Source organism: Plectropomus leopardus, chromosome 12 (genome assembly GCF_008729295.1).
Source record: "Plectropomus leopardus isolate mb chromosome 12, YSFRI_Pleo_2.0, whole genome shotgun sequence".
Lineage (NCBI taxonomy): Eukaryota > Metazoa > Chordata > Actinopteri > Perciformes > Serranidae > Plectropomus > Plectropomus leopardus.
Window position 1 is genome coordinate 29702444 of NC_056474.1, and position 27820 is coordinate 29730263.

At 39.0% G+C, this 27820-nt stretch overlaps 2 protein-coding genes across 2 annotated transcripts; both read right to left on the reverse strand.

Moving 5' to 3' along the window:
• Positions 1-3909: 3909 nt before the first annotated feature.
• bpnt2 (3'(2'), 5'-bisphosphate nucleotidase 2) lies at positions 3910-13959 on the reverse strand. Its single transcript, XM_042497755.1, has 8 exons — positions 13361-13959; positions 12789-12861; positions 10627-10773; positions 9574-9733; positions 8142-8237; positions 7724-7885; positions 6605-6739; positions 3910-5136 (listed from the first exon to the last, which is right to left on the reverse strand). The coding sequence occupies exons 1-8, from the start codon at positions 13477-13479 to the stop codon at positions 4994-4996; spliced, it is 1035 nt and encodes a 344-aa protein (XP_042353689.1). The 5' UTR covers positions 13480-13959; the 3' UTR covers positions 3910-4993.
• Positions 13960-15521: 1562 nt separating this feature from the next.
• Positions 15522-27510, reverse strand: LOC121951499 (aspartate--tRNA ligase, mitochondrial-like). Its single transcript, XM_042497840.1, is given in 19 exon segments — positions 15522-16225; positions 17408-17483; positions 17581-17691; positions 17822-18040; positions 18184-18336; positions 19340-19402; positions 19627-19734; positions 20405-20584; positions 20975-21044; positions 21227-21333; positions 21979-22025; positions 23182-23305; positions 23397-23492; positions 24895-24996; positions 25097-25135; positions 25137-25164; positions 26379-26478; positions 27309-27339; positions 27341-27510. Coding segments are annotated over 19 exon segments (1992 nt in total). The 5' UTR covers positions 27485-27510; the 3' UTR covers positions 15522-16031.
• Positions 27511-27820: the final 310 nt, after the last annotated feature.

The window sequence follows — 27820 nt, forward strand, 5'->3', positions numbered from 1 at the left end:
GAACAACAGCATGGTACATGGCAGCATGACCTATAGCATAACCTTAGTTCTCATGTTTTTATCTACCACCTCTCTCTTTGTTACTTCTTATTGAAATGTTTTTACACTATCTGAATAAAAGGTTAAAGAGTAACTAAACCCCCAAACCATGTTTTTTCAGTTGTAAAGCAATATATTTGGGTATAAGTTGTGTTTGTGAAGATTTGAGCGCAAAGTATTTAAATTCTACATATATGAATACACATAGACTGCCCTCTGAAAGTTGAAACCTGCTATTGCAATTCAATTTTGCAATTGGTTGATCCTGGCAGCAGGAGCCCCCCCTGTTGCCATAGTGATTTCATGCTATAAGGAAGTTTGACATCATGATTGACAGCTGTGTACGCCAGTCAATGTGTTCACAATCAACGGCGCTGCTTGCAATTAGTGGGACTGGTGTTTGCAACTTATGTAGTCTCAAACCTCCAGCCTCCTTGGAGATGAGGAGCAGGCTGCAGAGGTCTATCTAAACCCCCCCAATGCCCCAAAATTCTTTCATTTTCAACCTTCGCAGTCTTCAGTGGAAACACAGACTGACTTTGATCAGACTTCACACAGCTCCCTCTGGAGCCACAAAAGGCTTTATTCAACTTTTTTCAAATATGCAGTAGTACTTCCCAACACCTGTAAACACACTATGACTATAATGTAAAATTGGTGAAGTCCCCATTTAATCATTATCTCTGACTCATACGTCTTTCTCACAGTACTCAAGGAGCCAAAGTCAAGACTGAGAGAACATACAGCATTCACATGTCCATCCCAACAAACCTACAGTACCTATGTGATTCCCACGTCACTGTAATGCTATTTAAATTGCTATTGCAGCATTACCCTTGCATATTAAGCATCGTCACCAAAGCCACATCTACAGAAATCACGTTGACTGCTTTGGCTCGGACTGTCATCCGATGACAATGTTGTCTTTGACAGATCAAAGGCACTCGAATCAGAAAACTGAAATGTAACACACGAGGGGTTAACCTCCTGAAGGTGTAACAGCTCAAAGTTGCGTCCTGTTTTCTCTTTGAGCCAAGCCGTCCCCTTTATAATGCCGTCATCATCACACTGTTCAGATTGAAACTTTAACCCTTTGAAACTGGCTTGATTTATGCCAAAAACAAGGGAATGAGGCAAAGAGCAACGAAAGAAGAAATGGCCCAAAAATTAGCAAGAAATTAGTAAAAAGTACATGAAAATTATGTGGAGAAAAAAAGACGAAAAGTGCACATAAGTACTTTTAAAACTATAATTCAGTAATTTCATTTTAAATATGTAATTTTGATCATTATAAATATAGTTTTCACTAACTTTTTTCTTCTTCCCTTGACATTTTTTCCCCTCTTTGTAAAAATAAATTTTTAAATCTACTAATCTTGCAATTTTGCAGCATTTCTGAGCATGTTGCTCAATACCTTTTCCCCACGTTTCCCACGTCCAACCAATCTGACCAGGGCTCAAAGTTTAACCCTTTGAAACCTAAGCAAACGGCATGATTTCTTTCAAAAACATGGAAGGCAATGAGCAGACTTCAGAAGAAATGACCCTGAAATTAGCAAGAAATTAGTAAAAAAAAAAAAAAAAAAAGTTCAAGAAATTATCAGAAATTTAGCAAAACAACAACAGCAAAAAAACAAATTGGAAAAAAACACCAAACAAACAAAAAAACAGCACAAGGAAATGACCTGAAAAAAACTGTGTTAAAATTGTAGTGATTCTGTAAAAACAATTTAAATCTATAGTTATGATCATTTTAATTATAGTCCTCAGGACATCTCTTTTAGAAATAATTTTCCAAATCTACTAATTTCTACTACTTCTACAAATTACTAATAACTGTGGGACATTTTTTAGTCAAGCTGCTAATTGCCTTTTTTTCCACGTTTTTGAAAGAATTCAAACCAAATTCAAAGGCTGAAATACGTGTGAAAGGTGACTGAAAGCAGCACAAGCAAGGTGACGTCTCTCCAGGTTACAAAGGGTTAACCTGCTAACTGCTCCTCATTGTCACCATCATGGCAAGACATGCTGAATGAACACTTAATCTCTATACACATTTACTGTATCTATACAAGGTGATCAGTTATACAAAGGCTGCTGAGACAAACTGAACATTAAACAGGTCACTTGTTTTTGTATCTTCCTCAAGACACTGACGTGAGCCTACATCAGACAGTACAGAAATACCCACAGTAGTCCGAAAAAACGGGGGTTGATTTTGGAATTTCCACTAGGGGGAAAGTGTTAGATCAAAGGTTAATCACAATACAAAACCATGCATGTACACATGTCTGGCACAGCGTACAGTCTCCAACAAAATGACGGGTTCCAGGGTGTCATTTTTGCATCAATGAAAGTTTGGATAATGCACAGTATCCACTGGTAGAAATGGCTTGTAAACAGGGAGACGGAAATGTAGTGATCCAGCTCAGGTGAGTCTGAACTTCCATTTAATTGTTGGTGACATAAAACTCCTGAAACACAAATGCTCTTCTCCTAAAATGCAGACTGGTGAGTGTTGAAGTCCTGAATGAGACTGTACACATCACAGTGGTTTTTCTGCTTTTTTTTCCCCCTGTAGCCTGTTGATTAACAGAGTTGCAGCAGTCCGACCTACACTGTTTGTGCGGGAGAGGTGAGGAGAAACACACTGAAGGTGCTTCAAGGCTTCAGTCCAACTCATGACATGTATTTACAGGCTGTTCAGGAAGATTGCAGCATTGCATTCATGTTTGAAGTTACTGTAACCGACGCTCTGCTCAGAATCAAGGGAGCTGTATGTGACATTCAGGGCATTTCTATAATTTGCAGTATGGTTCAGGTTGTCTGCACATGGCTCTCAACATGGAGGTGGCTGAGTTAACACCTAGCAGCTAACAGTGACAACAACGGGAGCAGTGCTAACAGTGTTAACAAAAGAGGAGAACCAGAGGGTGGGCACTACGCTTTGGCGATGACACCATTTCACCACCATAGGTCGGGACTAGGGATGTCTGTTTTGTTTAATTTTGCTTTCAAAAGACGACACTCGTTAACCAGTAACCAACTGGATATTTTTTAAGAAAACAAAAAAAAAAAACCCCATAAATTACAAAAACGCCCTTTCCTTGAAGCGCCATGCCTCAGCAGGATTCAGGGCTGCATTTCAAAGCCCTACGTATTTAGAGGTGGTAACATTTTTATGTTTTATCCTGTAAATGACCCAGAAATTAGCAAGAAATTTTTAAAAAGTACAAAAAAATTACCTTAAATTTAGCAACAACAAAAAAAGAAATAACAAAAAAAAGGGGAGAGTAGAAAAACAAAAAAAGAAGAGAGAAAAAAAGCTACAAGGAATTTACCTGGGAAAAAAACTGCTTTAAGTTTATAGTAATTCTGTAAAAATAATTTTAGATATATACTTTTGAAAATTGTAATTATAGTTCCCTGGATATCTTAGAAATCATTTTCTAAATCTACTAATTTTTTGCAATCCACTTTATAAAGTTTTACAGTACACACAGACTGACTTGCACTAACGTGCATGCAAGACTGGACCTTCTACCACAACAAAAAACAGAGAAGCTCGGCTTGCAACACACACAGAGGTAACGTGACTTCATTGCATGTTGCGTGTGAATGTTGCATACAGCTCCTTTTAGTTTCAAGAAACACTTCCTTCATATTCTATGGCTGCCAGACACTTAGTATCCCCTCAACTATGTAGACACACCTTGCAGTTAACATACTGTGCAATGTTTCTATATATATGTACCAAGAATATGGAAAATCAATCCATGCATGCTCACACCCAAACCTGCAAACACGCTCAATCAGCCGGAAATCATTCCCAGCAAAAGGTGAGAAAATAGACAAATTTTCCTTCAAATGTCCCTTTTGACCATTTAATCTGGATTTAATTGTGATGTAAAATGATTTTCCACCTTTCTGGCTGCAACATAGTTAGCAATATTAGTAATTTAGGAAATCTGATCCCTTCTGGGCCTTGCCATGACTTGAAAACAATGTAGTCTACAATTAATTCACTACTGAACCGGGATTTCTCTTTTATCTAAATCAAGTTTTCTTAAATTTTTCAAAGCGAAGATCAAATAAATGCAACTACCCCGAAGCCTAAACTCCCGACCCAGAGTTTGAGAGACCTGCATCCACGGTGTGGGCAAGGCCAACAAAACGTAAATCCTGTGACTTTAGTAGAGCTGTAAATCAACATGCCATGAATTTTAGCGGAGCCGACACCTCATCTGTCGGTCCAAAGACAAAATGCTTTATGTGCTGCCTCCGTTGACAACAAGACAGCGTGAAGTGAATTGTTGTGGTACGATGGTGCTGGTGAATAGAGGGTCTGTTGATGAACAGTAACTCCATATTACAGCGGCTGTTTAGGGCCACTGTAGCCCATTGTTTCCCGTCTCAAATCACGACAACTTGTTTGACTAACTGACCTAAGCTGACTTTAATGACACCGTGCCTATGTGGAGTACATGTTGTTCCATGTGTTTTCACAGGAGTCTTATGTCATGACGATGGAAGCAAATATTATGAAGCATTATCAGTCACTCAGTAGGTAACGTTCAGCATTGTGCTCCTCAGATTTTAACATTTCACATTAGAGTCATGAGAGTGTCTGAAGGGACTCGGGAGGGCAACTGTCCAGTGTTCACTGTTTGTGTGTATATGCTTGTGAAAAGGAGTGTGTACCGTTTCTCCCTGTATGTATGCATGTACAGGAGTGTGCGTTCAGAGCCATTGTGTCAGCAATAGTTGTTTCCGTGGTAGCCATGTTGGTTTCAGTCAGTGGCCCATGCCGGTGACTCCAATCCATCACATTGGTGGATGTTTGGTGTCCCACGATGATGAAATAACGTTTGCAGCCTGCTCTCAGTTCCATACTGCTGTATGTTGCTCTCAACACAATCTGACCAAACTAGCAATGGCTCTGTATTTGTGTCTCTCAGTGCTTTTCAGGATCCCAATTTGGTAGTCTCTCCAGTACAGCCTTATGGTCCACACCGACGCTGGCCACCAGTCCTCCTTTGTTGAGTGGTGTTCCACTGTAGTCGATGTCCTCTCCCTTTAATGTTGTCATTTGGCCTCCTACAATCGTGGTGATTACATGTCATTAGTACAGTGCACTACTCATATGTCTATGGATATTGTTTTTTATGTTTATGTTATTATTGTTGCTGTGCATCTCTCCCTCTCTCCTATGTATCATTTTTGCATATACTTTTGTAATTTTATTGTTCTTTACAACATCTATTGCACATCTGTCCATCCTGGAGGAGGGATCCCTCCTCATTTTTTCCTCCCATTAAAGAGGTTTTTTTTTTGGGGGGGGGGGGGGGGGTTCCCCTTATCCGCAGTGAGGGTCCAAGTATAGAGGGATGTGGTATGTTGTAAAGCCCTCTGTGATTTGTGATAAAAGGTTTTCTTAATGACTTAATACCTCTCCAGAGATAATACCAACAACACATTCATTCATTTTGCACCTTAAATTTTAAATTCTTTAACAGGGTTTCCCACACATTTATTCATTTGTGGCAGCCCGCCACGGTTAAAACATCTGCAGCCACAAAAAGATTTTCTATTTTTGGAACTAGACCACTCACCATTTAGTTTTTGGCTGAAAACTTGACTAAATACGGCTGTTTGTTGATGTTTTTGCATTATATAAAATAAGTAAAAGAGAGGAAATAATGATATATAATAACATAATATATATAAACTAAACAGACTTTTGAAGTTGTTACTTTTTTCAAAAAAGTTTTTTTCCCGATGAAAGGTTATATTAATTGTGTGTGATTTAATTCGTTCTCATTTGAAGGAGTAATGAAGGGCTTCATCATTTTTAAAGAGTTCAGTTTTTTGTGTGGATTTCTTTGTTTCCCTGGCACAAAGGGAGAATTAACACCAAAAACAAAAAAACAATATAAAAACTAGAGCTACCCCTTGAATCTCGGAGGCTTGAATCATCGGTCAGAGACCCTCAGTCGACTGAAGATGCTTCCAGTCGAGCGGTCATTTATTTTTGTGTAGTGTACTTCTCCTAATAAAAACATCAGTATCAGCTATTGGCTGATGCTTTGTATTTAACAGTGCTTTGTATTTAATCTCTTAAAGCAGAATTGTTATCCTGCTGTATTTTATCTGCTCCTGTGTAGATTATGAGAGGTGTGTAATATCTTATTTTCTAGGTAAAATAAATACTACTAATATATATACTACGCATTTAGCAGACTGAAAAAAGATCAAAGGTTCTGCTATGAGTGTGAGGTCCCTACATGAACACACGATTTTCTGCCAGAGTCAAAGCAGCTGTGTTTTAATCAGGAAAGATTTGTGCTTTTGCTTTGTGTTTTTTTCACTGTGTTGAAAACGGCGAGGGTCAGTCAGAAAAACGTGATGTCACGTACATCCAGTCCGGATTTGCCGACATTTGTTCAAGATGTAGTTATGTAAAAATGTGCCCTCTAAAATGGCCCCTATAATCGAATCAACAGGAACATCGGAATAAAATCTGAAAATGAAGAGAAATCCAAAACAATGGAAAATACTACATTACCCAGTGCAGTCAGTAGCGCTGCACCAGCACAGATGTCCCATTTCTTAATATAGGTGACGTGGATGTAAACGTCTGCCTGGTCCATAGCAGCTGTTTCACTGGAGGGCATCTCCAAAAGTGCCAGGACCTTATATCCTGAGAGAGAGAGAGAGAGAGAGAGAGAGAGAGAGAGAGAGAGAGAGGATGAGACCATGGTCTATATGATTTTTAATCACACTAGTGCTACAGGATGCTGACTTCTGGTCCCACAAATTAAGATTATATTTTGCAAATCATTACCGAAATTGTCGTTGCAGATACAGCTTTTGAGCTTCATCTGCAAGTGCAATACTCAGGGTTCATACACATTTTTATTTATAAATTTCCATGACTTTGAGGCAAATTTAAGGACCATTCATTCTCTGAAACAACCATCAGTACTCCTTATTGGTTCCTGGATCAACATCATTTTTTTCCCCTCATTCGGACGCTTTACGTGCTTTTAAGTTTTTGACCCTTTGAAAATTGAGCAAATTACAGAAAAATGCAATAACATTCATATATATATATACTGTATATACATCTCCAGAACTATATTTACAGTTATTTTAGATTTAAAGTTATGTAACAAAATAATAAAATATATAAAGTAAACACTTTTATTTTCAGCAATTTTTCTGGGTGAACTATTTGGGTTTTTTTTAAATTATTATTTTCAGGTGATTTTCTTGTAACGTTTTTACTCTTCTCACTTTTTTTTGGCTTGTTGCCTTCCCCCTGTGTTTTTAAAAGAAATAAAAACCAATTTGCTTAGGTTTCCAAAGATTTACCAAAAAAATAAAAATAAAATAAAATAAAATATCTTTCCAAACCCATGGGCTCCCTGATTTGGAAGGGTTTTTTTAAATCACCAAAAATTACACCTTTTATCAAAGCTAGAAACTGTAAAAACACAAGTTATCTTTGGTTTTTCACATTTCCAACAGTCCTTCAACACATAATGTTTTAATATGCAGGTTTGTGAAACAAAATTCCTTGACTTTTATAAAACTTTCAGGGTGTATTTAGTTGAAAATTGCTATGACGCTATGAACCCTGAGTACATTTAAATGTAATTTATAAATGTGAAAGAGTTCTCACCTGCTCCACCTGCTCCTATGATTGTTGTGTTGTTTCCAAAAGCGTCCTGAACAAAACTTTTAACTTTTCCAGAGTGGGAGCGTGACACAATGACCTTGGGAGGGTTGACACTGTAGGACGAGCGGGGACGCATGTTTGAGCCCTGACCCACAATTGCCCAGGCTGAGGGAGAGACAAGAGGGAGGCAGAGAGACAAAGAATGGAGGGTTAAATCCTTTACTTTTAAAGTCTGAGAAAGATAATTTTACAGGTTCTTCTCCTAAATGGCATGGTAGGAGGACTCCCTTATTCCAAAATAAAAGGGCAACCTGAAGTTTACTGATCACCACAAAAGAAAGAAAAATGTATTTATATCAATAAAAATGTCCAATTGTGGAATCTGAAACATGGAGGCAACTTGTTGCACCGGCACACTTACCAGTGAAGCCAGTGAATGGCTGGTGTATGACCCCGACCACTGGTTTACCATCTACAGCCACGCAGACCATCGTGGTCACATACTTCACCAGATTCTCTGTGGAGAGAAGGATAAACAGGGAGGACAGAGATCAGGAGAAAGAAGGACAGAGATAGGAGAGAGGATAAAGGGAGAGGGAGAGAAGAGAGATGAAAATAGATATGGGTGGGAACAGGGAAAATAAAGGATGAATAGAGGAGACCAGAGAAGATACAGAGACAAGTGTCAGTGGAAATTCCTATCTCTGCATACTTGTGTCCGGTAAACCTTTATGTTGTTAATGATCACAAATAAACATTTAACTGCTGTTTGAAAGAACAATTACTTCCTGGACCCGCTGGGGATTCAATAGGTAAACATTAATTAGCGAACTCTCCCACACCCTTAGAGCAAATAACAGTGAGTTTCTCTAACATAAAGTTTGGCACCCTGGTTTTTACATTGTGTCCTGCACTGTTGCTACTAGTGGATCCTTGTTGGCTGTTTTTGTGTGTGATTCAGCATGTTTTACACCTGCATCGACATCAGTTTTTCTCGTGCTTCATTCAGACGCCTTTCAAAAGCATATCTATTGTTTATTGTTATTGGACATTATCAAACAACAAAGGAGAAATGTCCAGAAAACAATATTTATAATTCTGTTAATTATTTGAAATTATGTTACAGGAAAAAGATGTTTTTAATTTTTTAGCGCATTCTTGAGGTCTTTTTTTTTAAACAGTTTTTGTCAACATTTTCATTTAAAAATAATAAATAAATATTAAATCAGCGAGACTACAACCTAATTTTAAGTCAGTGCAAACCCGGCAGGTCGGGTCAGGCCCAATCAGGTTTATGCAGAGATTCAGCGCTCTAGCTCATTGACAGGTGGACATATTATTGTCTAATGAGTCTTTTATCACAGAGAAAAGTGCCAGACAGTATTCATTGCTTTCTCAAGACCTCTTTATGCTCTCTGTCCTAAACGCTCGGACAGGCATTGGGAAAAGGGTTTTTGGGTATTGTGCACCATCAGCCTGGGATTTGTTGCAGAAGGACTTGAAACTCAGGAAGCTGGTGTCTTTGAATGTTTTTAAATCTAAAATGAAAGACCCAGAAGCAGATTCTATTGAATGCCGATGTTTTTAGCCTGCCTGATTGTACAACTGACTCCCAGAAAGTTGTCTTTTGACCCAGATAGTTCTATTTTAATGCAATTTTAGTGCTTGAAAACTGCATTTTGTCTTCTTTTGTGTCTCTGCCTGCAACTTTGTGTTTACACTGTTGACTGTCTCAGCCAGGTCTCCCTTGGAAAAGAGATACTTAATCTCAATGGGACCAACCTGGTTAAATAAATAAATCAATAAAATGATGATGAAAATTAAGCGACCTCACTTCAGTGTCATACACACACCTGTATACTCCTGTGTAGCATCTAGAGGATCGATCCACACGGTGACGCTCTCAGCAGGAACCTCCTTGCCTGCCTCGACCTTGTTGAGTATGTCGGCTGGAATGACTCGGCTCCAGGCTGCAGTCTTATCCACCATGTTGTCATGTTCCTCGCTGTTCACCTGAGGACACGTGCAGGCAGAAGCATTGGTCCTGTGCCTTTGGTGGATATTTAACCCTCTGAAACCGGTATCAGTTTTCTTGTGCTGCGTTCAGATGCCTCACATGCTGTTTAACCATTCGAAACCTCAGAAAATTGGTTCTTTCTAAAAGATGGGGGGAAAAGGGCAATGACCAACTTTGTAAGAAATGTTCACCAAAGTTCAAGAAATTACTTAAAATTAGTTTTTAAAAAGAGGAGAGGATTATTTGAAAAATATATAAAAAATATGAAAAATGTCCAGAAAACTAAACGATAACTAGAATATTTTTAAATCTAAAATGATCTTACAAAAAATTATATAAAATAAATATGTTTTTTTTTCTAATTTCAGCACTTGTTTTTAGGTCATCTTGTTTTTTTTTTCTTTTGTTTTTGCTCATTATCAGATAATGTTCCTGTAATTCTTTTATTAAGTTTTTGGGGCATGCCTTTTTCAAGTTGCTCGCTGCATTCTTCCCATCTTTTTTTGAAAGAAGTCAAACTAATTTGCTCGGGTTTCAAAAGGTTACCTTTCAACAGTATGTGAAGACTTCCAATAAATAGGCTTTGCGGTATTTCCTGTCTGACTCGAATCTAACTGAAGCAAATACAGGAATGAAGAAAGGTCCACTTCAAAACATCACATTGTGGTTCCTAGCTTTGTTGCCAGTTCATGACAGTTTCCAGTTTGTGGTTTAACAGTCTCGACTGGTGAAACTGGTCTTGACTGAGATCTAAATTGCAAATACCAGCATTATCTAACATGACCGGAGTTGCCACAGTAGACGAGCAATGACTGAAGGAAGCAAGAGTACTGGTGCAATGTGCAGATTTAAAGAAACCTGCGCAACAGCTCCAGTGGTTAGTGCTCACCGTGACATCAGGGAAGGTGTTGCTTAAGAGGTTGTACATCTTTCTATGAGACTGCACGTCACCCATGGTCAGAAACTCACTGGCTCCCTCCCTCGTCTTGCCCTTTGACTTCTCCTTCAGGCTATTTTCATCGCGGACCTTCTTCACCTACGGAGGGAAAAAAAACCCAAAAAACTCAAATCCCACATGTTGATACAGTTTAAAGGGCCTGGATGTTCATAAAAGTACGCCTGTGTTTTTTTGTTATAACTGTACTCAAAATCATGGTAAATGTTACCACTTCAATGTAGACATCATGTAGTACTGGTTCAAGAATGTTGCATTTAATGCTTTGCAAGTCCTTGTCAAGTCCTTATCTACTCCCCCCTCATGCTGATGGAAAGTTGAATGAAGTTTTATAGTCCACAAATCACTGCCGGAGGTTCACGGGGAAAAGATGTTGCACTCATCTCTCAAACAACTGAACCAAATAGTGACCAGGATTCAAATGTTAAAAAAAAAAAAAAAAACATAACAAAACCACAAAATGTCTCCATACTGCTCATCTGAAGTAATCAAAGTGTCCTGAAGCCCTGACCTGCCAAGTTGTTTTGAAAAATGTCACTGGCATCACGTTTTTAGCTTTGTTGTAGCCTGTAGCTCCCACTGTGGGAGCCGTTGAGATGTAACAATATGAAGTTGTCATATCACAATTACTGAGACAAAATTACCACGATTATCGATATTATCGTGATATTATTGAATTTGTAATACATGACTATTTTGGCACAAGCACATGGACACAGCTCCCTAGGCATGTTAACAGTTACCAGTTATAACGATAACGATAAGATAGTAATACCATTTAAATTTTAATTATCATGATAACCATGTGTGATTACAGTGCTTTGAAATCATGGTAAATACTGTCAGCAGGGTCTGATATCAACACCTGTTAAGCTCCAAATGCAAGTATATTTTATGTTTGCAGAGTAAATTTCAAAAGGACCACATAATAATTCATGTTTAAAAAATAAGTCAACTGTTGCTTAAATAGAAAGTAAACTTTTGAACTAATAGAAACTAAACTTTTGAATAAACATGTTTGTTTTTCATCCAATAATGAACTAATGCAATGCAGTTACTCACTTTCAATGTGCCCTGGAAAATCCTAAAAATGTGAAAGTATTCTAACCATGAGAGTGATCCTAAAGAACATCTTGAAAAAATACTGCTTACTACTCCAGCACTCTGTCTGTGAGTCTGTTCGAGGTGATAAGAGCTCAGTGAATATTGCCTCCACTCTGTTATCAAGATCATAATCTCACAGCGGTCAGTTTTTATCTATGTAACACATATCTGAAACAAACTCCCTGAAAACTGCAAGTCTACTGAAAATCTGTTCTTCTCTGAATCAAGAATGAATTTCTTCTGCACTTTGCCTCAGTGTTTTTTAAGTTTTATGTAGAGCACTTTGAATTTGCCTTGTTGCTGAAATGTAAGATATAAATAAACTTGCCGTGCCTTGCTTTGCCTCAAGCCAGAATGTTTGAAATTGGAAGCAATGAATATCCAATCACTTTCATAATGTTCCAACAACATTCGATAAAATATGATTTTTAAAAACTATTTTTAAAGATCCATTTTCTAATGCATATCTTTCTTTTTATTGAGTTTAGACAACAGCAAATCAAAAATCCACCATAATTTAATATCATGTATGCAGAGATAGAGATAGTAGAGATAGAGAGAAAAAATATGAAATAATTAGAAAATTAAAAAATAAACTAAAAAGAAAAGAAAAAAAACAAGGAACAAATACAACTAAAGGAATAAAAAAAAACCCTAAGTTGCATGTAGCCAGCCAGCCAAAGGGCCCCATATAAACAAGTACTGATCGAGTTTGTTCAATATAAAGTATGTCACCCTCTCACAAGCAGCCAAATGAGCCTTTAAAGCTTTTTTTCCTTCTTGGTCTTGAAATCTGTCTCTTGTCCTTGTGCTTTTAAACTCATGGCTACTCTCAGGAAATGTATTACCTCCAGCTCAAATTCAAACGAGGAAAATATTACAAGCTACTAATAGTGAATTACATGATACTTGTTCTTATTAAATACCATTAGCATAATAGCTTACTTAATATTTGTTCACTGAACTGTGGAAGAACAAAAGCAATGTTTTACCTCTGTGCCTCCGAGTACTGCAGCCTCCACTGAGACAGCTAGCAGCTCCCTCAGATCCACTGTCTTCCTCTGTCTGCAGAGACAAATGGGACAAAACCAGAATGTAAGCCTCAAAACAGCACTGATACCTGTTTTCCACCAACATGGTTCTGTTCTTGTTCCCGCACCTAATTTTGAACATTTTGACCAATAATAACCTGGTTCACTTGGTTTAAGTTTTTGTTTTACATTTTACATAAATATTATTATTTTTGATCACTTTTTTCAGGCCATGTCGTTTTTTTGTGGTTTTGTTTATTTGTTTGGGTTTATTTTTTTGTCTTTTGTTTTTCTCTCCAATTTGGGGGTAATTTTCTTAGACTTTTTATCTTTTTTTGGCTAATTTTTGTTCATATCTTCTTAAGTTGCTTGCTTGCCTTTTTCTATGTTTTTGAAAGACATCGAGCCAATTTTCTCAAGTTCCAAAGGGTTAAACAGTAACAAGTCAAGCCCTGTATTTGCAGATACACTTAGTGCAGCTACAGTGAGAGATAAATTCATGTGTTATCATCATGAATGGAAATGAGTCTGACCTGAAAGCAGCCAGGCGGTTGGAGATGACCCCGGCATACAGGTGGTAAATGACACCGACTCCAAGGAGGCAGAAAACCGCCACACCGAGCGGTGACAGTCGGATACCCATAGGTGCCATTGTCCCAGAAGTATAGCCTTTATGTTTATATGAGAAAATATAAATAACAAAGCGAGAGCAGAGGCTCCCTGTGTAACAGCCGTTAGCGTTAAGCTAGGTGACGTGGCTGTCAACCGGAGGGTCCGGATAAAGCTGCTACCGCTAACCGGCTGCTGCACACCTGGCCTTTAGTTTTCCGATAAATACGTAAACTGTCATGAAGCAAACAGCCGAACGGAACCGAAGCTGTCCACGAGCCCGGAGCACGAGCTAACGGTAATGTCTAATAGTTGAAGAGCCGTTTAGCATCACCCGACGTCTGTCAGACGAAATTTACCAAATAACCGACTGTCGTCTGTGTAACGGCATTCCGTTAGCTGTACGGCTCGACGGCGGTCCTTCTTGTCGCCGTTAACTCGCTGAGGCGAGCCAAGAGCTCTCTGATGTCGAAAGCAAAGCGGAACAATCACACCTCTGTTCAGTCATCTTCCCTCAGCGGTACGTACACAGCCGAGAGGTCACAGGCTGACCGCTTCTCTTCCGGGTTACCGCTGCTGTCGTCATCGTGTTGGGTTTGCCATTTTTAAAAAACTTATCAATCGTATTTACGACGAATAGGCGAATTAAATAAGAACAAAGGGGAGGTATATGTTAAAGAATAAACATGTTAACATTTGAGAATAAAGTCATAATATTACGAGAATTACGTCGTTATTTCGAGAGAAAAAAGTCGTCATATTATGAGGAAAAAAAGTTATTAATTGGCATGATTTCTTTAAAAAACTTGGAAAGAAGGCAATGTGCAATAAAATAAGTGACCAAAAAATAAGCAAGAAATTAGTTTGGGTTTTTTAAACAGTACAGGAACATTACCTGAAATTTTGTTTAAAAAAACAAAGAAAGTTTAAAAAAAAAAAAAAGACGTAGTAAACATGCTTAAAAATTAAATAATTCTGTAACGTAATTTCAATATTTAAATTTAAGTGTGTGTGTGTGTGTGTGTGTGTGTGTTGATTGGATAAGGTCTGTGTTTAACACAAGCTGAAGAAGCTGTTTTCTTCTATGATATAAAATATGTCACTGTTCCTAATAGCCTCAAAGAATTTCCTTCTTAACAGCAATGCATTGGTATTGCAAAGTTATTTCGTATTTAGTAAATTACTTCCTCTTTGTGTTACTATCCCTCCACATAATTCAGCCAGAAAACAAACAAAAAAAAGCTTTTCACAATACTTTGCGCTGCTCACTACCACTGATGTCATGATCCTTTACTTTATAGCTTGAGCTCATCATTTTTTACTCAGAACAAGGACTGTGGATTTCATGATTACAGGTTGAGTTTTATTATTACCAAGGTGGCGCACAATCTGAAACATCTGGACTAGCATTAGACAGAAACCAGTACAAAATGAGCATCTCTTTGGAATCAGTGGAGCTACCAGTAACTGAAAGATCATCAAGTTTGATTTGGAGATATTGTTTATCATTTATGACAAAAACTTATTAACCCCTCGAGACATGAGCAAATTGGTTTGATTTTGTTCAAAAACATGGGAAAAAATACAATGAGCAACAAGAGAAAATTACCTTAAAAAATGCAAAAAATATTAAAAAAAACAAAAAAAAACAAAAAAAAAAAAATTAACTGAAAATATAATTATTATGTTTATTTTTAAAGATTATTTTTGGGGGATTTTTCCCCTTTATTGATAGGGCAGTTGTAGAATGACAGGAAATGTGGGAGAGAGAGGGAGAATGACATGCAGCAGGGGCCACAGGCTGGAATTGAACCCGGGCCGCTGCAAAGGCCTCGGCATATGGGGCGCACACTCTAGCAGAAAATGACCTGAAAATTTGTATTAAAAAAAAAATCACAATCACAAAAGAAAGTTTTAAAAGAAAGTCAAACGAATTACCTTTGAAAAACTGCTTAAGTTTTTTTTTAATGATTCTGTAACATAATGCTAATTATATATGTTTTTCCTAGCTTTTTTTTTTTTTTTTGTTTTGTTTACCCAAACATCTCCTAGCTTTTTCAAAATAATTTTCTAAATCTATGAATTTCTTGCAATTTGTGGAACATTTCTCACCAATTTGCTCAAGGTTCAAAGCTTTTCATACTTGTGAAAGACATTTGAAGGCAGTGCCAGTAAATTGATTTTGCTTCAGGTTTCAAAGGGTTAAAGAAAGATTAAAGAAGACAACGGTCTGAGAGTACTGCACCACCCTCAAAGAGGTTCAGTGTCTATAAACCAACATATCAATTTAAACTCAGCTGTTTTTATGTCAGTTTCATGTATTTCAGATTTCCATTATGTATGTTTTAGCTGATTAGATTCCCTTTTTCTCTTCCACTCCAAAGTAACAGTGCTGAGACGCATCCACAGCATCACCTCCTCCACATTTTCTCTCCTCCTCCTCCTCTTATTTGCCGGCCAGCTGGCGGAGGTCTCCACAGGCTACAGTATCTGCACCGCCTGCTGGTTGTCATCTCTGTCTCCTTGTCCTCACACTCCTCTGTTGGGTGTGTTATCAAGGTCCGTTAAGACATCAGCCCGTCCTCCTTTACCTCCTCACTTCCCCTCTCTTCCTCCTCCTCCTTGCTCTGTGGGCCATTTGACAGAGATGTGGTAAGTCTTCAGCTCCTCCTCAGAAACAAAGTCAGGGGCGCAGCTCATGAGGTCGTGACCCCGGAATGACTTAGGGAAGGCAATGACATCACGGATGCTCGGAGCCCCGACCATGATTGACACAAGCCGGTCCAAACCTAAAAAAAGCAAAGTGAAGTGATAAGATGACCAAATAGATATACAACCATTTTCACATTTTAGCACATTTTTAGAAGTGGTGTTAAATATCACATTTATTATTTCATATCTCTGCTCAGTGCACCACTGCCTCTTTAACCCTAATGTCGTTTTCATCATATCTGTCGAACAGAAGGTCCTTTGTTAGCAACTATGTCTCTTCACTTGCCTCTTCCAGGTACGGTGTTCCTCAGGGGTCAGCTTTGGGACCAATTTCAAGATTAGTGTCACCAATTCAGAACAAATGTCAAAGTTGACCTTTGACCTCTTCTATATAAAATTTCATCACTTCATCATCATATGCTATTAGACATTTGTGTGTCAATGTAGTGCACAAATTCTTGAGCTATAGCCAAAAACATGTTTTATGAGGACACAGAGACCTCGACCTTTGACCACCAAAATCTTGAGAGCTCAAGAGCTTTGAGTCTTAGTTAACATTTGAGCCAAATATGAAAAAACCCAACTCAAGGTGTTCTTGAGATATGTTCACAAGTTTGGGAGAGAAGGACAACTGGAAAACATAATGCCTCTGGCCTTGGCTAGCGCCAGCATAGAGGCAAAAAAATTAGATCAAATGTGTAAAAATACACTTTTATGGGTCTTTTCTGTGCTAAACTAGTTTGTTTACAGTTAAAGCCTGCTCTGGTCAACTGATGAGTTAACCTGTGAAACCTGAGCAAATTTGCTTGATTTCTTTCTAAAATATTGGAGGGCAACAATCAACTTAACAAGAAATGACCCAAAAATTGTCCGAAAATAAGCATAGAAAAGTAAATAAAAAAACAAACAAAAAGGGAAAAAAAACAAGAAAATAAGCTCAAGTAAAAACATTTGTAAGATCATTTTAAATGTATAATTAAGAAAATTATAAATTTAGTTTTCTTGACATTTTCTATTGTTTTTGATAATATCTAATAAAACACCACAGCTAATTTTCATTTTTACATCACATTTTAGTAAATTTCCTTTCTGCAATTGCGGGACATTTCTTGCAAAGTGCCTCATTATGTTTTTCCCATGTTTCTGAGAGAAATTAAACCAATTTCCTCAGGTTTTAGTGGTCTAAATGCTTGTAAAAGGCGCCTGGATGCAGCACAAGAACACAGACGTCGATCCAGGCGTTAAAAGGTTAACCTTACCCAGAGCAATGCCTCCATGTGGTGGTGCTCCCGAGTCCAGAGCCTCTAGCAGGTGAGAGAGAAGACTGGGGTCCTCCTACAAAAGACACAAGTCGAAAACAGTTAGGACCAGTGATTGATTCAACCCAGTTCCAAAGGTCGGCTGAAATCTGCCGAGATATACAGTGAGGGACCTTGAGGATACTCTTCAGCACGTGAAGCTGCTCTGAGGCCTTGTGGATGCGGATGGAGCCTCCTCCAATCTCACAGCCATTCAACACCAGGTCATAGTGCTGACCACGGACCTACGAGTGACAGCATACAACCCATAAGAACTCATGCAGCCTATACGACAAATGATAATTTAAAGAGATCCAAAAATGAATTAAAACAGACACATAGATGAAGAAATTTGGAGTAAGTCTTTGTGACTACCTTGTGTGGCTCTGTGTAGAGTAAGTGTGCGTCCTCTGGCAGCGGCGCAGTAAATGGATGATGGGCTGACTCCAGCTGCTCAGGCTCCTCTTCTTTAGGCAAGAAGAGAGGGAAGTCCACAACCCACAGGAAGTGGAAGGCTGAGGGGTCGCAGACTGACACGCCACGAGACGCCAGGAGCTCCACACACTTCAGGCGAAGATTACCTAGCAACGGACGCTGAGAGCGGACAGAGAGACAAGACAGGAGGAATTAACACATATTTAGCTTATGTATGGTTTTGTATTTCCTTGCAATGATGTACAACTTTTCCCCTTCATCACTCTAACATAATCTGAGTGTGACGTCCGTGAGTGTCTCACCACAGAGTGGAGGGAGCCAGCAGCCAGCAGCAGCAGGTCTCCTGGATTGGCTGCAGTCCTCTGCAGCAGCTCCTCTGTGGCTGAGACAGACAGCAGCTTCTTCAGGGGAGACTTCAGTGTCCCGTCTGCTTTGACCTGCACCACGCTGAGCTCCTTGGGACAAAACATAGACACATCACGAAAAAAATGACAATTAATACTGATTCTTTTTGTCAGATGATTATTCACCAGTAAAACAGTTGTTTTGGAGTTGTTTTTGTACTTTAAGTATGCAAAGGGTGCCAAACTGCATAAAACAGCATCAAAATGTTCATTGTTCATCCTAAAAATGTCCTGTAATCCTAGAAACATCCTCAAATCCTAGAAATGCCCTAAAATCTGAGAAATGTCCTCAAATCCTAGAAATGCCTTTAAGTCCTAATAATGTCCTGAATCCTTAGAAATGTCCCAAAATTTCCTGAAATGCCAGAAATGTTCTGAAATTCTAGATGCATCCTAAAATCCCAGTGGCATCCCCAAATCCTACAAACATCCTAAAGTCCTATAAATTTCTTAAAATCTGATCGGATCTAAAATCCTTGAAACATTCCTAAATCCTTGAGTGTCCTCAAATCTTAAAAACATCCTATAATCCTAGAAATGTCCTAAAATCATGCTGCTACAACTGGCCCCTGGCCTCCTGACATTTTGCAAAAATGGCCCCCAAGCAAAGCAAGTTACGTATCTCTGCTCTAAATCCTACACACTGCTCCTTTAAGATGGTCTCTAACTTTGATGGATGTTTATTTGGTCATAAACATTCAATTACAAAGAAATGCTTTGAAGCCACTTCAACCTTGTAAGCTTCACAAAGTTATATTTGCTGAAGGGCCACAACAGTAAACTGCAATACTACGCATTTATAGACTCAAACACATAAAGAAACACATTTTATATACGTTACATGTTGTACATAGTCTATAGATGCGAAGACCATGTGAAATTAAAACAATGTCAGTATCTCATTTCCATTCATTCTTTCACATTTGTCACTTATTTCCCATTTCATCATTTTATTTCCTGTATCCAGTCTCACCATTTTAATTATTTGTACCAAACATCAAGACTGTGATGTATAATAATGACTTCACATAAAGTAAGAGGAAATAAAACCTACCTGTCCAAACTGAGTCTTGGCCGTTTGTTTCAGCTCTTCCAAATCTTTTCCCGAAAACAGTGTCTGTGGTCACACAACAGAGAAGATGATTGGAGACAGACAGCAGTGACGAGGTCAAATAAAGGAAAGGACGGCAAAACGCAGACCGCAAACCAGCAACATATCAAATATAGTGCTGTTTGATCTGTAACAGCTTTTTGTTGTCATTACTTCTGCGTCGTACTTCACACAGTATGCGCAGTTTGTTCCGATGGCGTGCGCTCAACAGGAAACGGTTTTGTTCTTACCGCTCCACTGGGGACACAGACGGCCTGAACCGAGCCTCCTGGTTGGCTGAGAGCTGATCTGAGGAATTCAATCTCCGTGGATAAGAAAAACTGACTGAGGTCAATTAACTGAACAGAGAGAAAGAAAGAAGGACAGTGATTCAGACAGAGACGTGTGCTTTGCCAGAAACACTGCTGGACCCACAGACATATCAAGGTAGCTTCATAGGTTAGCCATCTATCTTTCAGCATCATGTTAGATCGGCATGCTGTATGGCTGCTACAGAGCAGGTTAAAGGTTCCTGTGGAGTTTTGATCTCTAGTAGTGCTATGGAGCTGTTTGTCTACAAGTGGGCTCCTCTTCTGCTTATCTCCTGCAGTCTAAAAACTCTAAAATCCAAAAAATTATCCAAAGATGAATTGGTAACAAAAAAATAGATAGTTGTAGCCATCCAGTTCAGGAATGTTCTGACTCCATACTACTGACGGCAAAAACAGTCAGTGGCAAAACCAAACCAATTTTAGTGAATGTAAATTGATAGCACAAGACTGTCCATAAGGGTTAAATGACAGCCTGTTTCACTGCTGTGGCTGCAGCCCTCTCTCAATACTGGACGAATTTAAGAAATTGTTGGTCCAATTTGTCACCTAGACACAAATACACAGGAAATGAGGTCCAGGTGGAAAAATAATGAAGTTTCTCTTTAATTATTTTCTCCTGCGAAAGGATCAGTTCTGATATTCAGTCATCGAGGAGATATTTAGAAGCAAACAAAAAAAGCAAGGCTCAGCAACCCACTTTCATATTGAATCTAGTATCAGGCTTGTCCACTCCGTAGTCCCTCATGGCCTCTTCATACGTCATGGTTTGGAAAGGAACCTCAAGGGGACCTTTGTCTGCAGGCCAGGAGTACTGTAACAAACCTTCCACCAGGGACATGATACCTGCCTGGTCCACAAAAGACATTTCTATGTCTACCTGAGAAAGATAATGAGAGGATGATTACTCACAGAGACCACAGACTGAAAACCAACTTATCAAATTTAAGTCAACACTGCCACCAAGTACAAAGGAACAAGAAACTATGAACAAGGCTGATCAAAGAACGTAGAACGTAGTGTACTACATGTAAGTGTACTTAGTGATGTGTCGCTTTTATCTCTTCCACTCCCGATATGGGAACAAATGTCTATCTAACTTTACTAGACTTGAATATTTCAGCTCCATTACCAGCAACTACAGACACTAAAAATTTAAGAGCCAGCAGCAGAGTGCAGTATAGTGCCAAGATCAAACCTGGGAATTTTTTAAAAAATGCTGAGTGTATTATTTGCATTTTGTCCTTCTCCCGTTCTGTCTCCATGTTACCTGGGTGAACTCAGGTTGCCGGTCTGGTTTGGAACCTTCATCTCTGTAGCACCGTGCCATCTGGAAGTACCTGCCACAGTGACAATGGAGGACAAAGTCAAAGGCACAGCAGTACTTTACTTAGCTCCCTTGTCAGACTCCCATCTGCTTCTCCAAACTGGGGATGTGCCAATCGACATCGACTCTATGTAATACACCGAGTGTGGGTAAGTACCCAGCAAATCTGAACTATCCCTTCAAGTCTGTAGCCACCTGTCTATACCAGCCACCATCAGAAGCTGTTTGAACTGCTGTGGACTCTGAGGCAGAGAGTAAAAGCGGCCTGGCTCTCTGGACGGAACCACAAACTCTTTGGCTCCCTGAAACACAAAACAATGAACAGAGTCTGAGGGAAGAACACATTATATCATTTCCCTAGTTTTTTTTTCTCAAATTGATGATACAGCAACTTGGAATTAGTCCTTAAATTATTTGAATGTTTCTTTGGCAAAGGATTGTTAAAGAGTAATTAAACCCCTAAACCACTTTTTTCAGATGTAAGGCAATATAGAGTATATGTGTATTTAGTAGTTGTTGATTGAATCAGGTTCAACTCTTGACATTTGAGTACAAAGTATTAAAATTCTACACGTTGTGTTATAAATATGCATAGAAAATGCCGTCTAAAGATTGATACCTGCTATTGCAATTAAATTTTGCTATTGGCTGATTCTGGTTGCGGGAGCCTGCTTTCGTCATAAACCAAGCCCCCCGTCAATGCCCTCTCAACAGCCAACTGATTTTATTTTGATTGTGTGTGTGCAGGGAGCAGGGAGGACGTGTGGATAGAGAGAAGGTATAATCAGTTGACTGGGCGTGTCTTAGCCTGCTCCTAGCCAAGCCCATTTTTGAGACTTTTTTTCACATTAGAGGGAGGAGGCACTCAAGGCAAAAGTCAGGGGTTTAGCTGCTCTTTAAGGGGACTTTGATTCTCTGTAGCTGTTAAGTGTTAAAGATCATCTTACCCCTGGTGTTCTTTTAAACAAAGACGGAGTTTCCACATCGACAAAACCTACAAATAAGAAAAAAAGATTGTTAGCGACACTTAAGTTTAGTTATGCTTCAGAACCTGGATTCTACCACTCTCTCCCTACAATTCAGTCAGTGTGTTTACATGCACTGTTACGTGGGCAACAGTTAAAGCCCGTTTCGGCCATTAAAATGGACCACTGTCCTTGTCCCTGGGAGAGAATTTATTTAATGAAGTATGTCCAACTCCTTCACGGCTGGTGGAGATATGCCTTTTTCAGCTACTTGCAATAAACCTAAATTATATGTACAGTCTATGATATGGACCCAATCACAATCACAGCTGTTGATTTTATTTTCAGTAACTTTGGGGTAGAAAACTGCTGCATCATGTTCATACAAAATCTACAGTGCTGAGCAAACTCTGCCTTCATTGATTAGTTTTAAGCCACCTAACGAAGCATTATCAGTGTAAGTGTAGCCTATGCAATATTTAGAATATTTTCAGTGCTTTACCTCGCAGTAAAAAAGTCCTTATCGACGGGGATTTGAAGCCGTTATATCAAAAACACCAGACGCCATTGAGAAAAACAGTCATTTTATTCCAGGTGAGCTGCTGCTTCCCCTCTGCCTCCATCAGCTGTTGTGGAAATATTCAACTGTAGTGTACATTTAAACAGATATTGATTTTTTTAAGTGGCTAAACTATGTTTTGCTGCAGCCCAGTCCACAGCAGGACATTGCTTAGCTTCCATGACAGTGTTGGTTTTTTAAGTTGAATGTCCCTCACCTAAGCCAAAACTAAAAGCACAAGTCCCTCCTCAGTGCTCACATTTTTTTTTATGCCTGACCTGTTTTTGCAGCACCCCTTCCTACCTCATAAATAACAAACAGTCCCTATCCCTAACCACCGAGGGAGGCCGGCGTGGCGACAAGGAGCATGCGCAGATTTTCTAGTCCGACTGTGGTGTTTACATGGCGGAATAGCTCGAATTCCAGCCGCATCATCTGGGTGTCTGATTTCAAGAAATTTGATTTTGTCCAATTTCAGGGGCAGCATGCTGGGAGTGTGAACGTGCTGGTTAGTCTGTGTATGATGGCTCTGTGTCAAAGTGTTTCCCAGCTCGGGCAGATCACCAGTCATCCACTGTTCTGGAAAAGATGATCTGAAGACAGAGAATGAATCTCGGTCTACCTACCGTGCACATTACAGAGGTATTCTCTCATCTTCATCACCAGCTGAGACCTCAGTCTGAGGTTCCTCTGCATCTGAGAGGACCTCAGGTCCAGGTAGCGGTACTGCATCCGCAAAGACTCAGACTTCTGCACAATCAAACAGCAAAAACACAATCGTTCAGGATCGATAACAATAACAAATCGGAATCTTTTGCTCGAATGTCCATAATATACTTACTTTGACAAATTCTTTAATTTCAAAAGGCAACCTCCGGCACACATTGAAAACTTCCACACTCTCAGCCAGGACTTCAACTTCTCCCGTTGACATGGCCTGTTGGTATGGACACAGCAGAATGAGGAGACAGCACTCTGGATACTACATGAATACTTCATATATTTGCTCTGCTGACCTCCAAGGTTCAGAAGAAGTCTGTCAAAATATCTTGAAATTCTGCAGTACAGGCTGCACGTTCAGCAGTGAAAACATGGAAAACTTTTCGGTGCTGTATATTTCTTAAACACATCATGCTTTACTTTTTACCTTCATCTTGTTTTGTTTTCTTTCCTTGTTTTTTTTTTTACTTCCAGGTCAAAGCCCGGCGTGGGTACTATGGAGCATGTGCAGAGCACCTAGGTAAGTTCAGGTCCAACGGCATTACCTAGTTGGATTAGTCCAACTTTGAGAAATTTAACTTAGTAGAATTTTAGTCTGAGCACTTCAGTTTTAGTCAGACTAACACAATAATTCCACTTTTCCTAACATAATGTAAACGTACTGAGTGTTGCGTCTAATCTGTGTAACTGCAGCAACAGAAAATTTGAGTCAGATAAGCAAGGATGCCAGCTGAGAAGGCGTGTCAATGCATGTCAATACCAGGTTTAACCCCCTAGAAACTGTTTGGCGCTTTTACATTCTTTTTATTCTTCATTTTTTGGATAATTTTGGCTGTGCTCATGCATATGGCATACATTTTGGCAAGATTGTGTATTTTGTTTGTTTGATCTTGGAATTTCCAGCTCAGCTCCTACAATAAGTCTAAAATACTCCGTGGAAACAAAGCTGTTTTGAAAATGCGCCATTTAAACTGCAATTTTTTCTGATCCCACGGCATTGTTTTATTTCGGGTGTCATTCTGTTTTTTTTACCTTGGAATTTTTATTTTTTATTATTTTCCACCTGATCATTTTTTTACCATATTTGGCATATGGAGAAAATACATGCTATTTCCACCAGGTGCACTGTCACAAACAGTGTTGCTGCAAATCATTGACATATCCCAGGCTGTGATAATATAATACAATATGATATAATATAATATAATAATCTACTCATTTAAAAACATAGTGGCGTCATGACAAAAACCTGGCATTTAAAGGGTTAAAATTCAGAGGATTAAGGAATACCTTCTGATTAGGACCGATGTTGGTTAAAAATGAACTCAAAGAAAAGTAGAAAATGATATTAATGTGTAATATTTTTTAAAGCTTGATTTTGAAAAGTGCATTTTGTGCGCAGAGCGATACGAGTGTGTGTAATATTAAAGCCTGCCCTAAAAGTTAAACAGGGCCAAAGAGAAAGCTGCTCTATCAAGCCACAACTGGAGATTCAATGCACCCTTTTGTTTCCCGCTGAGTATCATGGTTTAGTCAGTGCTGAACGTCCCCATATGAATAAGGGGACCTGCTTTTAACAGCCAGTCATGATCTAACAGATTTATTAACAGACACCTGACCTTGTTCTCCTGCCCCGCTGGTCGTCGTCTTACTGTTCCTGTAACCTTGACGACAGACTCGACGGTGAGATCACACTGCACTGCTTTCAAATTACTTGCAGACTTAAAAACACAGAAAAAAGGTAACACTGAAGTAATTGTTATCTACTCAAATGGTCGCAACAGTGATTGTATTGTGGTATTTGCATTGTTTGATCCTTACTTCTTCCTGAGGGATTAGAACTTGAGTCAAGCCGCTGAAAATCTCGCAGGATGATGAATAGGTCTTGCCTGTTGGGGGCAGTAACATTTGTTAGAGTTTGCAGGAAGTTTTAAGAGTTCAAATGTACCAGCAGTGAGTTAACGCCCGCAAAATCATAGACTGAGCAAGTGGCAACCTCCAGAGCTGGAAAACAAAGTGCCAAAAACTGCAGTTCCTCTAATGCCCACTAGAGGCTGGCATCATAACAGACTCAATCCCTAAAGACCTCCACGTTAACCCTTTAGGGCCCGCCTTGATATTACACACACTTGTATCGCTCTGCGCACAAAATGCGCTTTTCAGAATCAAGCTTTGAAAAATATTAATTAATAAATAATAACAATTAATAAATAATAAATAAAAAATGAAATAATAAATAATAAATAATTTAAGTAATAATTTATTAATTATTAATTAATATTAATTTCTACTTTCATTGAGTTATCTTTTAACCAACATCAGTCCTAATCATAAATATTAAATATTCTTTTTTTTTTTTTTTTTTTTTTTTTTAGGAATTTTAACCCTTTAAATGCCAGGTTTTTGTCATGATGCCTCTGCGTTTTTAGCTGAAAAAAAAATCAATCATATACTACATACAAAGCAGATTTGTTTTTGATGACAGCCTGGGATATGTCAATGATTTGTATCAACATTGGTTGTGACAGTGCACCTTGTGGAAATAGCATGTATTTTCCATTTGCCAAATATTGTAAAAAATTATGTCATCAAGTGGTAAATAGTAAAAATGAAAAAATCCAAGGCAAAAGCCCAGAATGACACCCAGAAGTAATCCAATGCCTTGATTTTTTTTTTTTTAAATTCCCTTTTTTAAAAAAATCATATTTGGCATATGGAGAAAATACACGCAACTCCCACTAGGTATTGCATTAGTGACCATAGAAAATACTAATAACGTATGATATTTTAAAAGCTTGATTTCAGTGCATTTTGTGCACAGAGCGATGCAAGTGTGTGTGATATTAAAGCGGGCCCTGAGGGATAAATGGATTGCAATAAAACAGACAAACAAACAGACAGATGTTCATGGTCACCACAGGATGAACCCTAGTGACTGAGTCCAGGTACAGCTCATACAGAGATGCTAGCAAGGCTGTTAAACTGTGACCTCTCATTGCTGTCTGGAGCCACCAGTGTTTACAGCCAATGTCTAGCATTGCTTTAAATCTGTCTGTTGATGACTTTCAGTTGGGTGTCGTAAACAGCAGTGACAGAGTGATACCTCAGGTATTGGACCCAGCCGCACAGAGTGACTCTCTCTCCCACATGATCCGTTCTCAGTTCTCCACAGGTGTGACTCCTGAAGGACAAACTGCTGGGACCTGGAAGAGGAGGGAAATGAAGATCATGACTGGATGATAACTGGAATTGCTGTGATGATAATGATGATTATTTTATATATTTTTTGTTTGTTTGTTTGTGGAGTTTTTTGCATTAGATAAGAATATTGGCGAATCACAGGCACAAGAATAAAAATCAGTGTGAATGGACTGGTTTTTACTGGTCTACAGACAGATTTTAGCACAATTCTAGGATTCAAGGGTATTTCTAGGAATTTGGGACGTTTCTAGGATTTTAGGACATTTCAAGGGTGTTGGGACATTTCTATGATATTAATATGTTTCTGGGATTTCTTGATTCTCGTTGCACCTTCTGTAGATTTTGTGTTCTTTCATTCTATTTTTCATTTGATACTTTTATCGTATTCTATTTAAAGTTACCATATTTTTTATCCTTTCTTCATGTTAATTGTTTTGCACCAAAATCACCAAATAAAATTCATTGTGAGTGTAAATGTACTTGGAAATAAAACCACCAGGGACTTAGCTAGGACCTCTGTTGGGGTATGCGGGGGATCCTCCACTGGTACTTTTTTAGATCAACACACTCTATTTCGATGCTATTGTTTTGTACTCTGGCACCTTATGTATTCCGAAAATGCACAAAACAATTCCCACTGTGGCTCACTTTACTTTTATTGTGAATTAATTATGGTTTTGGGGGCCACCCGAGAAATGTTGCTGGATAACAGACATGGGCCGCTTGTCATTTTACTTTCACACATCACTGCCCAAAAGACATGTCAGCTACAGTCAGTGAGGAAACTATAACCTATCAATCATTGACATGATCGATGCCTTCCTGTCAGTACCTGTGGTTGGAGCAGCAGCCTGACAGAGGGAAGTAAGAGCAGCTCAGGTGTCTGACTGCAGGTCTCCACAGCAGGCGTCCTTCACTGGAGGTCGAGGCTGAGCTCTGGGAGCAAACACTGTGAGCTCGGAGTCCTCTCAGCACTCTCTGCAGCACATACCGGCTCTTTGTAGCCATTCTGGTCTAAGAACACGAGCTGAGACACCGAGGATCTGAGGCTGTCAGGGTCATAGAGCTGTGTCTCTCATCACCAGGTCCTGCTGTTTGAATGAAGCACGAGGGAACTCTTCTTAAAAAACACTGTTACACGGAGTTTCTTGATATAATGGCTCCATTATTCAACACGGGAGAGCACACACCGGGTACGGGACTTTACTGACCTGGTCGAAATGTGAGGGTTGGTTAAGAAACCTCCACTGTTACTTCATCTGGTCCTGGTTCCGCATTTTCGCTCCTCCTGAGCGGATTTCACGACTCTCTTCTCATGTGGATGGGCTCTTATGCTGCCGCTAC